This window comes from Neophocaena asiaeorientalis, unplaced genomic scaffold, assembly GCF_003031525.2.
Source record: "Neophocaena asiaeorientalis asiaeorientalis breed wild unplaced genomic scaffold, Neophocaena_asiaeorientalis_V1.1 scaffold223, whole genome shotgun sequence".
NCBI lineage: Eukaryota > Metazoa > Chordata > Mammalia > Artiodactyla > Phocoenidae > Neophocaena > Neophocaena asiaeorientalis.
This window is the reverse complement of record NW_020175045.1, coordinates 21,343-37,498: the sequence shown is the minus strand read 5'-3', so window position 1 is coordinate 37,498 and position 16,156 is coordinate 21,343. Positions and strand designations below refer to the sequence as shown.

The following is a 16,156-nucleotide window of genomic DNA, read 5'->3' as shown; positions in this document are numbered from 1 at the left end:
TCTTACCACCCGATGGTCTCCCTAATAGCACTTGCTTCGTGAGTATTCTTAAAGCTCCGCCTTGTGGTCCTGGTTACCCTTCGGGAAAGCTCTACTTACATATCTCTGAGTTTATGGAGCAAAGTTATGGTTCTAGACAGTTAGAAAGAGACCCAACAGGGAAGCTTCTGACCCTAAAAGATATTCCAGAAGTATCACTTACAAATCTCTTTTTAATCTAGCACCCTGCAGTCCCACACCAAACCCATCCAATCCTAAAAGCAGCACATTGAAAGCAAACTGATGAATCCTTTATCAGAGAGCACACAGGACGCCGAGGGCCTTGACAAAGGCATTTCATCATATCAATGTAACAAAGACTCTCCCCCCATTTCATCAAAGATACAGTGTCTTACTAACTCTTCAGGGATTTCAGGGGAATGATTCCAGGCATTCAAGTCCGTCTCCAGATAATGCATTAATATAAATGCCTCATCTCAGAGTGACAAGTTCCCGGAAATGTAACTGGAGTTTAGATTACTAGCAGTGACACTGCAATAAGGAAGCAGAAGCCCTTAGTCTCACAAGGGCCCAAATTAGCTTGTGGCTCATTTCTTGAAGATGAGGAATCCTCAAGGATTAACAGTTGGTTTAGCCATGTAGCTGAAGAGAAAGAATGTCATAAGGAGAATGTGTACAAGTGAAAAAGGTAAAAGCATATGTCCTAAAAACAATGACTCTTTGATGTTAAACTCTGAATGCAAAGAGTGGTTTGCTTTGGTACTAAACCTAAAAGAATTCTGTCAATTCTGCTTACAGGACAGTGTTTTGCAGACACACATGCTTTTGAAATGCCCAAGAGAAAACCTTTCTTCACGGAGTGTTAGTGCCACCCTGTGGCGAATCTTTCCATAGCTCCTAATAAGGATCAAACGTTTTACTTTTAAGTTCTCCCTTCTTTTCAAAGGACAGCTGGGAACTTCTCAGTAACCCTTAACTGGCTGTCACTGGCCTCAGGTCCCATGAGACAGTTTTCCCTTTATTTCCCTTTATTTCTTTTATTTCTTTATTTCCCTTTATTTCTGCAGCCAAACGCTGCACATCTTACCCTAATGGTAGAAAGCAAGTCTAGAACATGAATGCTGTTGTCCGCAAGTGAGCGTCAGGTTCTGATGTATAACGCTTTATGATGCATTCTCTTCACTGTAAAGCACTACTAAGGGACATAAAAAAATGTGCATCACTGGAAAGACTTATTTTGAACTTTGATAGCAGGACTCAACATTTTAAAGGTAATACTTTCCTTATAAACTCACCTATAAATTTGATGAGACTCTAATGCAAATGCTGCCAGCATCCTTAGGTGCCAGCATTCTCTAACTCCTGTGACCTAACTCCTAGAGGGCCTCACCCCAACCCCCAACCCCCCTGAGTTCCCTGCATTCTGCCCTCTGCCTTCCCCCAGGACTCCCGCCTTTCAATGCTTCTTATTCCTGACTCCAAAATCTTTCTGCAACCCATCTCTCTCCTGTGTTCCTGACCCTAGTCATGTCCCAAATAATCACTGAGCACCTGATATGTGCCAGGCACTGGGGAAAAGTACGCTTACTGAATACGAACACCTCCACCCTCAAAACTCAACATGTGCAAAACAGAGTTGATCTTCTCTCCTGGAACCTTTTTCTATTCTATTTCCAATTTTGTGTGAATAGCATCATCACCCACTTAGTGGCTCAAACCAGAAAAGTGAGTCATCTGGGCTTCTTTCTCCCCAACCCCACAGTCAAAAATCTCTTTCTAATCCTATCTCCCTACTATCTTTCCTTTTCTCCACCCCTATTGTCACTTGTGGTTCTCATGATCTGTACCAGTCAGAATGTGCTCGGTTATGCTGTTGGAACAAACTCAAATTTCAGTAGCTCAAAACAAACTTACTTCTACATGTCTATCTTGGCAGAAGGAAGAGAGACAGTGAACCATATGCTCTCTCTCTTTTTTAAATTGTGGTAAGAAACACGTAACACGAAATCTACCCTATTAATGCATTCTAAGTGTACCGTGCAGTACTGTTACCTGTGTGTGCACTGCTGTGAAGCAGAGGTCTAGAACTGCATCCTGTGTGACTGAAGTTCTATACCCGTTGCACAGCAACACCCCAGTTCTGCTCCCCTGGCAACCACAATTCTACTTTCCGCTTCTATGACTGACTACTTCAGATATGCCTCGTCAGTGGAATCGTACTGCATTTGCCTTTTTGTGACTGGCTTATCTCACTTAGTATAATGTCCTCAAGGTTCATCCATGTCGTAGAATCTCCTTTTTAAATACTGAATAATATTCCATTATATGGATGGACCATATTTTCTTTATCTACTGGATATTTAGGCTGCTTCCATATCTTGATTATAAATAATAATGCAATGAACGTGGTAGCACAAATACTTCTTCAAGATCCTATCTTCAATTCCTTTGGATAAAAATCCAGAAGTGGGATTGCTAGATTGTATAGCAGTTTTATTTTAAATTTTTTGAGGACACTTCATACCATTTTCAATAGCAGCTGTACCATTTTACGTTCCCACCAACATCCTGTAATGGTTTCAATTTCTCCATATCCTTGCTGACACTTGTTATTTTTTGCTTTTTTTTTTTGATAGTGGCCACCCTAATAGACATGAGGTGATACCTCACTGTGGTTTTGATTTGCATTTCCCTGACGATTAGTTATATAGAGCACCTTTTCATATACTTGTTAGCCATTTGTATGTCTTCTTCACAGAAATGCCTAGTCGGGACCTTTGCCCATATTTGTTTTTTGTGTTGTTGCTGTTTGTTACTGAGTTGTAGAAATTCCTTATATATTATGGATATTAATGCCTTATGAGATAAATAGGTTGCAAATACTTTCTCCCATTCCAAAGGGCTGCCTTTTCACTCTGTTGATTGTTGCCTTTGCTGCCCAGAAGCTTTTTAGTTTGATGCATTCCTATTTGTCTATTTTTGTTTTTGTTGTCTGTGCTTTTAGTGTCAGATTCAGGAAATTACTGCCAAGACTAATGTTAGGAAAATTTCCCCCTATGTTTTCTTTTAGGAATTTTATAAGTTTCAGGTCATTTAAGTCTTTAATCCATTTTGAGTTGATTTTTGTACATGGTATAAGATAATGTCTAATTTCATTTTTTTTACATGTGGTTATCCAGTTTTCCCAGCAACACTTGTTGAAGAGACTATCCTACTGTGTAGTCCTGGCACCCTTGGCTATATATGCATGGATTTATTTCTGGGCTCTCTATTCTGTTTCACTGGTCTCCATGCCTGTCTTTATGCCAGTAACATACTGTTTGGATCACTGTGGCTTTGCAACATGCTTTGAAGTGTGGAAGTGTGAGGCCTCCAGTTTTGTTGTTCCTCAAGGTTGTTCTGGCTACTGGGGTTCCATATGAATTTTAGGATTGTTTTTTCTGTTTCTGTAAAAAATGCCATTGGGATTTTCATAGTGAATGTACTGAATCTGTAGATAGCTTTGGATAGTATGACATTTTAGTAACCAATCCATGCACATGGATGTCTTTCCACATACTTGTATCTCCTTTAATTTCCTTCAACAGTGTTTTGCGGTTTTCAGTGCATAAGTCTTTCACCTCCTTGGTTAAGTTTATTCTTAAGTACTTTATTCTTTTTGATTCTATTATAAATGGAACTGTTTCCTTAATTTCCTTTTTGGATTGTTTGTTGTTAACATATAAAAACTCAACTGATTTCTGTATGTTGATTTTGTATCTAGCAACCTTGCTGAATTTGTTAGTTCTAACAGGTTTTTAAAAAAAAATAACATTTATTTTTGGCTGCGTTGGGTCTTCATTGTTGCGCAGGCTTTTTCTAGTTGTGGTGAGCAGAGGCTACTCTTCGTTGCAGTGCGTGGGCTTCTCATTGCAGTGGCTTCTCCTGTTGCGGAGCACGGGCTCTAGGAGTGCGGGCTTCAGTAGTTCTGGCTCGTGGGCTCTAGAGCACAGGCTCAGCAGTTGTGGCGCATGGGCTCAGTTGCTCCATGATTATGTGGGATCTTCCTGGACCAGGGATCGAACCCGTGACCCCTACACTGGCAGGAGGATTCTTAACCACCGTGCCACCAGGGAAGTCCCTTTTCCGATGTGAATGCCTTTTATTTCTTTTACTCGCTTATTGCTCCAGCTAGGACTTCCAGTACTAAGGTTGAACAGAAGTGGCAAAAGTGATCCTTGCCTTTTTCCTGATCTTAGTGGAGAAGTTTTAGTTTTTCACCAATGGCTGTAGGCTTTTCATACATGGCCTTTACTATGCTGAGGTAATTTCCTTCTACTCCTAGTTTGTTGAGTATTTTTTATTATGAAAGGGTGTTGAATTTTATCAAATGATTTTTCTGCATCAACTGAGATGATATAATTATCCTTCCGTTAATGTGGTCTATCACACTGATTGATTTTTGTAGAACCATCCTTCATTCCAGGGATAAATCCCATTTGGTCATGGTGTATAATCCTTTTAATGTGCTGTTGAATTTGGTTTGCTACTATTTTATTGAGGAGTTTTGCATCTACATTTGTCAGGAACGTTGGCCTGTAGTTCTCCAGTGGTATCTCTGTCTGGCATTGGTAGTAGGGTGATGATGCTGGCCTTATAAAATGTATACTTGAGAGGAATGTATATTCTGCTCCTGTTGGGTGGAATGTTTTGTGTATCTGTTAGGTCCATTTGGTTTATAGTGTTGCTCAAGTCCTTTGTTTCCTTACTGATTTTTTTTTTTTTAAAAAGAAGATGTTGGGGGTAGGAGTTTATTAATTAATTAATTTATTTTTGCAGTGTTGTGTCTTCGTTTCTGCACGAGGGCTTTCTCTAGTTGTGGCAAGAGGGGTCCACTCTTCATCACGGTGCGCGGGCCTCTCACTATGGCGGCCTCTGTTGTTGCAGAGCACAGGCTCCAGATGTGCAGGCTCAGTAGTTGTGCCTCATGGGCCTGGATGCTCCACGCTATGTGGGATCCTCCCAGATCAGGGCTCGAACCCGTGTCCCCTGCATTAGCAGGCAGATTCTCAACCACTGCGCCACCAGGGAAGCCCCCTTACTGATTCTTTGTCTGCTTGTTCTATCTATGATTGAAAAATGGAGTAGTGAAATCTACAACTATTAGTTGTAGATTAGTGTAGATTCACTATTAGTGAATTGCCTATTTCTCCCTTCAGATATGTCAATGTTTGTTTCTTATGTTTGGGTGCTCTGACGATGGATGCATATATATTTATCCCTGTTATATCTTCCTGGTTAATTGATCCTTTCACCATTATATAATGTCCTTCCCTCTTATGACAGTTCTGCCTTACAGACTATTTTGTATGACATAAGAATGGCCACCCTGGCCCTCTTTCGGTTATCATTTGCATGAAATATCTTTTTCCATGCTTTTGTTTCCAATGTGTGCCATTAAATTTCTTTTTTAAAATACAATTTAATTAATTAATTTTTGGCTGTGTTGGGTCCTTGCTCGCGGGTGGGCCCTCCCCAGCTGCGTAAGCGGGGGCCTCTCCCCATCACGGTGCATGTGCCTCTCACCGCAGTGGGCTCTCTGCTGCGGAGCATGTGGTCCAGGTGAGTTGGCCCCAGCAGCCGTGGCACGTGGGCTCAGTAGCCGTGGCTTGCAGGTTCCACAGCGCAAGCTCAGCAGCCATGGCGCACAGGCCCAGCTGCTCTGCGGCATGTGGGGTCTTCCTGGACGAGGGATTGAACCCACGTCACCTGCATTGGCTGGCGGACCCTCAACCACTGTGCCACAAGGGAAGTCCGCCATTAAATTTCAAGTGAGTCTTTGGTAGACAGTATATAGTTGGATTAAAAAGTAAAAAATCCAGGGCTTCCCTGTGGCACAGTGGTTAGGAATCTGCCTGCCAGTGCAGGCGACACAGGTTTGAGCTCTGGTCCAGGAAGATCTCACACGCCACGGAGCAACTAAGTCCATGTGCCACAACTACTGAAGAATGTGTGCCTAGAGCCCGTGCTCCGCAACGAGAAGCCACCACAATGAGAAGCCAGCGCACCACAATGAAGAGCAGCCCCCGCTCGCTGCAACTAGAGAAAGCCGGCACACAGCAATGAAGACCCAACGCAGCCAAAAAAAAAAAAAAAAAAAAAATCCACTCAGTCACTCTGTGTCTTTTGGTTGGAAATTTTAATCCATTTACATTTAAAGTAATTAATGACAGGGAAGAACTTACTACTGTAATTTTGTTGTTCTATGTCTTGTTGCTTTTTGGTCTCTTTTCCTCTTTTGCTGTCTTCCTTTGTGTTTCATTGAATTTCTCGTAGTGACATGCTTTGATTCTTTCTTCTGTGTATATTTATAATAATCTATTTTCAGCTGATAACAACTGTGATCACATACAAAAACTCTACTCTTACCTCCCTTCCATTTCATGCTGTTAATGTTACAAATTATGTCTTTTTATATTGTGTATCCATAAACATATTTTATATATTTTCCATACTTTTGTCTTTTAAGTTCTATACCAGAGTTAAAAGTGATTATATACACACATGTTACAGTATTCTGTTTGTCTACATATCCACCTTTACCAGTGAGCTGTATACTTTCATGTGCTTTTGTGTTTCTATCTAGCATCCTTTCATTTCAACTCAAATGACTTCCTTTAGCATTTCTTGTAGGGCAGGCCTAGTGGTGATGAACCCCCTAAGCTTTTGTTTATCTGGGAAGGTCTTAATTCCTCCCTCACTTAGTTATGCCAGATACAGTAGTCTTGATGGGCAGGGTTTCTTCTTTTACTTTTTTTACCACTATGAATATATGATCTTACTCTCTTCTGTCCTGTAAGGTTTCTGCTGAGATATGCTCTGAGAATCTCTTTTTTACAATAAATTTATTTTATTTATTTATTTTTGGCTGCATTGGGTCTGCGCGCGGGCTTTCTCTAGTTGCAGCGAGCGGGGGCTGCTCTTTGTTGCAGTACGTGGGCTCTTCTTGTTGCGGAGCACAGGCTCTAGGCACACGGGCTTCAGTAGTTGTGGCTTGCAGGTTCTAGAGCGCAGGCTTAGTAGCTGTGGCGCATGGGCTTAGTTGCTCCGCGGCATGTGGGATCTTCCCAGATCAGGGCTCGAACCCATGTCTCCTGCGTTGGCAGGCAGGTTCTTAACCATTGCGCCACCAGGGAAGCCCTCCTCTGAGAATCTTATGGGAGACTCACTGTACATGACAAGTTGCTTTTCCCTTGCTGTTTAAAAAATTCTCTTTGTCTCTGACTTTTGACCATTTGATTATAAAATGTCTGGGTCCATCCTAATTGAGCATCTCATGATGATTATTTGGATTCTTGGTCAGGTAATTCACATACCTCCATTTCTTTAAGGACAGTTTCTGAATATTTATTTTGTTCCTTTGCTTAGACCATGGTTCTTCTTGTGCCTTGTTACTTTGTCAGGATCTATACATTTGAAAAACAGCCATCTCTCCCAGTCTTTAGACTGGCCCTGTACGGGGAAAAACCTTTACCAATCAGTCGGGCTATAAATTATGGAGGACTCTCAAACCTCTTCTGTGGATGCACCTTCTCTGGACCTATGTGTGTAAATTCCCAATTCAGAGAGGTTTTGCTGGCTTTTTTTTTTTTTCAGGAGCTTGTAATCTCTTGCTCGCTCTGGTGTCCATCTACAGTACTGCAGGTTCTCTGGAGGGGCTGTAAGATGCCCAGCTCTTTTTTGTTCTCAGTAGACCTCAGGCATCTAGCGTATGGTGGGTCTCATCAGTGCTCTGAGTTGGGCAAGAGAGAAACCAGTCCCTTGAAGAGCTCCCCCCTCCCCCTCAAAAGCTAGAACATTGGGTGTATGTCCCACTCTTCCTTTCTCCTGGAGGGAAAAGCCACAGAGACATAATGGCCTCTGTCTGCTATACTGTGGGTCCTTTGTAGCAGCAGCAAGCCTCTCAGCTCTTTTTTCCTCAGAAGCTTCCAGGTATCTAGAGTATGCAGGGTCCTGTCAGTGCTGAGTCAAGTGAGACAGAAACCAGCCCCTTGGGCAGTACCCCAAAAAGCTGGGACACTGGAGGACGTACACTCCAACTCTTCCCCTCCCTAACCAGAAGCTGGGAATTGGGGGTTTTCTTCTGCTCTTTCTACACTAAGCCAAGGAAAGGGGCAAAGGTGAGTGAGCGTATGCTAGTCCAAACCACTGCCTTTGTTTTTGAGGATCTGAAACCTGGTGCTCCCTCCTGTCGGTGCTTAGATTCAGGAAAGACATAAGCCAGGCCCTTGGGTAAGCCCTCTGAGAAGTCTGAATGTTAGATGTATGTTCTAGTCTGCTCTTTGCCTCCCCAAGGAGAAGCAAGGAGTTAGGTGTTTCCTCCCATGTGTGCTATGTGTGCTGGGGGACAGGCTCTGGGGAGTGAGCTCCACTAATTTTCCTACAGGCCTCAATGCAGCTAACTGCCCTGTATGGAATGCAGGAGCCTTGTAACTGGTTTCTAGATTTCTCACAAAGGAAACTGGTCCATGTATTGATGAATCAGTGTTTCTGTGGGGGAAGGAGAATTTGGGGCTACTTATTCCACCACCTTGCTGACATCACCCCTAAGCATTTATTTTACCACTGTTTTTGCAAGTGACCTCTCACCCATTTCATTGGCCAAAAGAAGCTACACGGCCCCCTCCAAGTTCAGCAGGGCAAGTATATTCCTCCCACAGAGAGGAAGCAGAATATCTGGGTTTTCTGCCTAGCATCTTAAGAGCCTCTAGGAGGCTTTTACTGATATCCCAGGCTGGATATCCTGAAAATACTCACAGGATGCTGTTTTAGACTCATAAGTACCCTGATACATTCCTGTAACTGTCTCCGCCATTCCAAATCATATATGAGCACTTTCATTGGCAAGGTCTAATTTGGAATCATACCAGGAAATATAATTCCTAGCTCAAACTAGCAATTCCTGGAGACTCCAGAGGGGGGTGACAGTGATGTGCATCCCTCACCTTGATTACTCAACAGCCAAACAGATCTCCCTGCTTTTTCACTCCCCCATCCTCCTGCCTCAGAATGGTGCTGAAGGCCTGCATGGCTCTGGCCCCTCCCAGCTCGTAAGCCTTTCTCTTCACACTCCCAGTACGTCAGTGTCCAGGATACTACTGCTCCTTGGACCTACAACATTCCACATCTTCACTTTCACTTTACTCCCACCCTTTTCTTCCCTTGGCTACCTCCCTTGCTCTCTGTATCTTAGTTCAGGCACTGCCTTCCCAGGCATTCTAGAGCTGAACACACTGGAAGCACACAGGACAGTCAGTGAGTCTGCTTTCTTAGTTCCAAGATTCCAGAGACTACTGAAACATCTGTTATAGCAACAGCCTGGGGTGGGGACAAATTACTAATGGATACATCAATTGTAAGAAAATAGCCAGATTTTACACAGAAATGTTAATGTTGAAAACAAAATAGGTAAGGTTTTAGTCTATCAGTGTAGTTCCTTTTCCAATATCTACTTTCTTCGCTCCCCAAAAGGTGGAGGTATTATAATATTCAACTCTGATCATTCTATTTTAGGAAAATGGCTTAAAACATACTTGTCTATGTGGATGCCAATATTATATTCCTTAAAAACTCTTAAGTGGCTTATAAATGGTTGACAAATTTCAACACATTCTTAGTTCATGGCATAGGAGTCTGAAGGGAAGAAAGATTTTCAGAAGCAAGGCGACTAGACAGCTTTGGTCTCACCTGACACAGTCAGTCCTTATGTGAACAGCTGAGTGAATCATCTACCGCATGTGACAGAGATGCCACCATGACACCCAATTCTTTAATCAAAGAAACATCACTTGGACTTTTCAGGTGGCAGGAAGTGTGTGCACGCTCATGTGCACACACAGAAGAAGTATCTGAGCACAAGAGGGTGGTGAAGAGCAAGCACGAGAAACACCGGCACAACAAGAGGGTGGTGAAGAGCAAGCACGAGAAACACCGGCACAACAAGAGGGTGGTGAAGAGCAAGCACGAGAAACACCGGCACAGTGGAGTAAACACAGAGCCCTTCACTCCTTACACGGCAGCATCTGCCCTTCAGGCAGACGGCGTGAAACAGGGATCCAGAGCTATGTGATTAAAATTCTGTAAGTGGCCCCCATCTCTGCAACAAAGTCAACCGCCACTCACAAAGAACCAATCTTCACTTGCTTTCATGAAAAGGAGAGCACTCAAATCCTCCTCATGGGTCAGCATGCAGACACCCAGCACACAGCTGTGCCACAGAGGCAGTCCATAATACAAATATGAATCTAGAAAAAATATTTGCCTCCCTACCTTTCGGCAGCGAGGATTGGGACAACTGAACCTCTTCACATCACTGTCCAACAGAGCAGGAAAGCTGCAGGAGGGGCACCTAGAATCAAAACAGCAGAAGGAATATTATTCAGAATATTAAAGCCTGATTTGTTCCATGTGATTATTCATACTGAGATGGAGTTTTCAGCTGGACAGCCACACCTCCTTTCACTCCTTAACTTTTCATTAAAACATGGACTGAGGCTCTGCTTTGTGCTGGCTCTCACCAGGAAACGCAGGTGCCATTCTGGGTTCTGCCTCAGTGCAAACCACTCAATATTTAACATACGTCTCTGAGAACTCCTTACACATGTTATCTTTCCTCTAATCAACGCACAAGGACTGTACCTATAAGCCAGATGATTAAGAAGTGCCAAGGAATGTAGGTAAAAATACGAACTGCAAATTTTTCTATGAATACAATTATTCTCTTTTTTTAAAAGCAAGAAATGCCAGAAAACCTGGAGACAGAGCTCTGTTACAGAATTTTCATCACCAATGAAAGGGCCCAGGCAGTCTTCCTAACAGGGAATGAGTTGACAAGTGACACGCTGACTCTGAGGACTCACCTGACGAGCTCATCAGCGTAGGCTGCAGCAACTTCTTCTTCTGCTTTTCGCTCATAGTATTTATACAGGATGGTCTGGGGAAGCACCTTCTCCAGTTCACTGGCTGGGAATGAACACGTGCAGCTGCCTTCCATGCAGCTGAGCTCTGACTAGAATGATACGGTCAGGAGGCAAAGGGAAAAAAAAAATTTAACCAAGTTTTCAGAGAAACAAAAAAACCTCAGTGGTTAAATGCATCTTTCAATGGGAAGCAAATAAATCGTGGTTTGGAACACAGACTCTGAGATGGTAAAGGTCCCCTCTTCTCTGAGAAACCACACTCAAAACAAGAAAACCATGAAACAAAAACACAAAGTCCATCTTTGATTCTACCAGAGGACGTCTATCAGCCTAAACCACAATATATGAAGATGGGAAGTAGATGAGGAAAGATAAATCACTTAGCAGATTAGAGGAGGAAAGTCACAGCTCAGTGTCTGAAAAGCAGATACTCATGATAAGCAAGTTGATTCCCTCTACACTCTGTGGAAAAGCTGGAGTTCCGAACCTCTTGGAAGGCAGAGATGAGTGGTAGGAGGGAAGGGGATTGTCAAAATGCTATTGCACACTTAATAGGCTAAAGTATAGTGTAAACATAACTTTTCCATGCACTGGGAAATCAAAGAGTTGTGTGACTCTTTTTATTGTGATATTTGTTTTACTGCAGTGGCCTGGAACCGAACTTACAATATCTTTAAACTATGCCTATATTCTGCTAATCACAACTACTCTGCTCAATAACTGCTACACAAGGGGCTTCCCTGGTGGCGCAGTGGTTAAGAATCCGCCTGCCAATGCAGGGAACACGGGTTTGAGCCCTGGTCCGGGAAGATCCCACATGCCGCGGAACAACTAAGCCCGTGCGCCACAACTACTGAGCCAGTGCACTAGAGCCTGTGAGCCACAACTACTGAGCCCACGTGCCACAACTACTGAAGCCCGCACACCTACAGCCCGTTCTCTGCAACAAGAGAAGCCACCACAATGAGAAGCCCGCGCACTGCAACGAAGAGTAGCTCCCACTCGCTGCAACTAGAGAAAGCCCACCACGGCAACAAAGACCCAATGCAGCCAAAAATAAATAAATACATTTATAAACAAAAACCAAAAAAAACCCCTGCTATTCAGCCCTTGACTGAATTACAACTGATTTTAGAATAATTGATGTCAAGTGGTTTGATTATTGGTGGGGTATTTATGAAAAGCAATTTTGGTTTTTAAGTGTTCATTAAGACAAAAAACTCCTTTCCATATTGTATGTTGGTGTCAAGAGAAACTGACTTTGGACAGAGAAATATAATCTTGTATAAAATATTATTCATTTTATGGGTCTTCCCTGGTGGCACAATGGTTGAGAGTCTGCCTGCCAATGCAGGGGACATGGGTTCGAGCCCTGGTCTGGGAGGATCCCACATGCCACGGAGCAACTGGGCCTGTGAGCCACAACTACTGAGCCTGCACGTCTGGAGCTTGTGCTCCGCAATGAGAGGCCGCGACAGTGAGAGGACCGCGTACCGTGATGAGGAGTGGCCCCCGCTCACCGCAACTGGAGAAAGCCCCCGCACAGAAATGAAGACCCAATACAACCAAAAATAATAAATAAATTAATTTAAAATATTATTCATTTTAATACAACATAAAATGTTTTTAAAATTTTGTTAAAAAAATACTAATTTGCAGCCTCATATGTTCAAACAGCCTGCAAGATTCTCTTTTTGAGTTCATCCTTCATTTTAATTTCAAACAGAAGATAACTGAATAAGTTGGTGCTCCAGTGAGCTGGGCATGAGAGCATGGAAGAATTAAACCATTCCCTGAAAAAAAATCTGCTGTGCTTCAAACCAACATAATCACACAAATCAAAGGCTGTCTAGGAATCACACACATTAGCATGTCTTAGCAGAGTTCCACATCACCTCAGAAAAGGCACTTCCATGAGGCATTTACACTTGTCTATAAATGTGGTGTCCTCAAACTCTGTGAATATTTCCTATGTATGGACACACTGTACGGTTCTTACCTTTCCAGATCCAAAGACTGCCTCTTGGGCATATCTGATGAGACATTCTTTGCAGAACAAGTGAGCATCTGCACACTGCGTCAGTTCCTCAAATGGAAATTCTCCGTAGCAGCAGCGGCACTCAATCAACTGGCCATCCTGCAAGCCACCAGAAACACACATGAAATTCCCTACACTCAAGTAGAGGGGGCAGCCATGTTTCATATTCCCCCACCTCCAAGTACATTCTGAGGTGAAAAGCAATCCCTAGAAGCCATAAAACAATGATGAGCTGTTTTCTTTTTTTTTTTTTTTTTTTTTTGCGGTACGTGGGCCTCTCACTGCTGTGGCCTCTCCCGTGGCTCCGGACGCGCAGGCTCAGCGGCCATGGCTCACGGGCCCAGCCGCGGATCTTCCCACACCGGGGCAGGAACCCGTGTCCCCCGCATCGGCAGGCAGACTCTCAACCACTGCGCCACCAGGGAAGCCCGAGCTGTTTTTGCTGTATAAATCTAGCTTAAGATGCTAGTACAAATATTAATACGTAGCTAAAGACAGTGAGATTTTCATGTTTTCTGGGGGTATTCTTTGGTATCATCCTTTGTATAAAGTTACCATATTCATGAATTTCATGGTACCAGCAGAACTGTAACATCTATAATCAGATGTTAACATAACAGTCAGGGACAAGCGGCATGAGGGATATTATTTAAAAAGTTCTGGGCTTCCCTGGTGGCGCAGTGGTTAAGAATCCGCCTGCTAATGCAGGGGACACGGGTTCGAGCTCTGGTCCGGGAAGATCCCACATGCCGCGGAGCAACTAAGCCCGTGCACCACAACTACTGAGCCTGCGCTCTGAGCCCGTGAGCCACAATTACTGAGCCCGTGCACCACAACTACTGAAGCCCGCATGCCTAGAGCCTGTGCTTTGCAACAAGAGAAGCCACCACGATGAGAAGCTCATGCACTGCAACGAAGAGCAGCCCCCGCTCGCTGCAAGTAGAGAAAGCCTGCACGCAGCAACAAAGACGCAACGCAGCCAAAAATAAATAAATAAAATAAATTTTTTAAAAAATGTTGGATTTTGCTCCTTATTTTAAGACAAGAGTGCGATGGGGTCACGACTCAGCACAAGCTTTATCTTAAGTGACTACTGAAGCTATATAAAGCAGCATCTCAAGTACTGCGAGTACCAGAAAACTTACGCTTTTTATTAAGGGCAGTGACTGATCCAGTCACTAGTCCATTTCTACCATGTTAGAAAAGGCCACTACATGAGGATGGCTGACATCATACAAAAGCCATCTGGTCCTGAGGTTAGACACATCTCTTCCTTCTAACCCTATAAGTGATACGTGAATTCTAAATTTTGCTCTAAGAGTCTATCCAATGGATTCCAGGCAATGTTTTTTCAGAGGCACGACTCTAACAATATTATCTTCCCTCCAAATCTGATCCAATTTGGAAGCAAGAGTGACTATAATGGTTTAAGTACCTGACTGTAACTTAGCTGAAGCTCAAACTCAGCAGATCAACAGCAAAGGTTATACGGGAACCAATTTGTCATCAAAATGCTCAGGAAATGTGAGAAGAGAAAACAGCTAATGAAAATACCCAGAATAAATTGATTAGGTGAGATTTTAACTACCTTTTGATACTGTTCTTCATTCATCTGCAGGGCAAGCAAAAAGTCTTCATGCTGAGGAACAAAAAACCATACACGCAGATGCAAATTTAGTCAAGATGCCACAAACCATTTAGCATTTACTTTCATAAACATAAAAAAACCCTATTATTAATAGTCATCTCTTCAGTTACATAGTTTAGTAGTTTAAAAAGTTACCTGAGAGTAAATTTAAAATGCATCAGAATACTACATATGAAAAAGGAAACCATGTAAGTACTAGAATATATGGGGAAACTTCCTTAAATCTGACTCAAAATATAGAAGGAATAAAAGACTGACATAAAACATTTATGAAGAGTACAGAATAGCATAAGCAAACAAAAAAAACTGAGTGGGTAAAAACCAAGCTTGACAACATACTCTGTTGGTGAGGTTAGTGGGAAACAGGCACTCTTGTACATTACTGGTGGGAATGCAAAACAGTACAACCACCATGGAGGGGAATTTGGCACCATATAACAGTTACGTAAGTATTTACACTCCAATTCATCAATCGCACTTGTAGGAATCTATTCCAAAGTTACCCTGGGGCAGAAATATGAAATGATGTATGCACAAAGTTATTTATCATGGCACTATTTATAATAGCAAAAAACTGGAAACAACTCTGAATGTCCCTCAGTAGGCGAATAACTGAATCAACTCTGGTACTGCAGACAATGGGACACTAGGCAGTTTTAAAAAGGAAAGAGAAAAATCTCCATGGATTGCTGTGGAGTCATTGCCAAGAAGCACAGTTAAGTGAAAAAGGCAAGAGTAGAACAGTGTGTACCTTTTAATAAGAAAGAAAGGTTTAAAAATATATATATATATACATATATGCTTTTACATAAAATAAGAAAAGACAACCCAAAAACTATTAATAATGGTTTATGTATAGAGGGAGTTAGAGGACATGGGGAGGACAGACAGGACAGAGGCTAGATCTCTCTGAACGTTCCTTGTTTTATAGTTTTGACTTTAAAAATACTTTACATAACTGAACAACAGGATTAAATGAAAAAGAAATTAAAAACCAATTCCTTAAAACTTAAAAATAAACAGAAACAAATAAACTTCTTTGCTTATTACCAAGTTAATGGCATAACCACACACTTATTTCAAGTAACTTTATAATATTTTAATTTCAAATTCCTAATCTAAGTTATAAATAAATCCTAGACCGTATTTAGCAATATTATTGGTAATAATACTGGGTTGTTATTTGGGATCTACTAAGTATACAACATAGGATAAAGGAAATAAGCCATTATGGTAATGTAATTAAGAGCCAAGATTTTCAGCATAAGAGAAAAGAAATGCTTACATAAAATGAAAGAAGTAAAAAAAACCCTATAAACCAAAGTTGAAATAAAAATCTTAGTATGAACTTCCACTAAAAGAAAATATGACACCTTGGAAAAGTTGGTGATTCCAGGTCCAGGTTAGGAAAAGCAGAAGTTGAACCTGGGTCACCAGATGTGCCAGAAAGCAAGGATACTGTCAAAGAAAGATGACTAGGTCCAGGACAGAGGAACTAACTTGAAGGTGACG

At 42.2% G+C, this 16,156-nt stretch overlaps 1 protein-coding gene across 1 annotated transcript in view; it reads right to left on the bottom strand.

The window, feature by feature from the left end:
• Positions 1 to 16,156, bottom strand: part of RNF216 (ring finger protein 216) — a 120,974-nt gene that overhangs the window by 87,570 nt on the left and 17,248 nt on the right. The window contains exons 5-8 of the mRNA XM_024763540.1: positions 14,585 to 14,635; positions 12,958 to 13,095; positions 10,899 to 11,047; positions 10,309 to 10,387 (exon numbers count right to left, since the gene is read on the bottom strand). Of these exons, the coding sequence (XP_024619308.1) occupies positions 10,309 to 10,387; positions 10,899 to 11,047; positions 12,958 to 13,095; positions 14,585 to 14,635 (417 nt within the window). The remainder of the gene's footprint in view (positions 1 to 10,308; positions 10,388 to 10,898; positions 11,048 to 12,957; positions 13,096 to 14,584; positions 14,636 to 16,156) is intronic.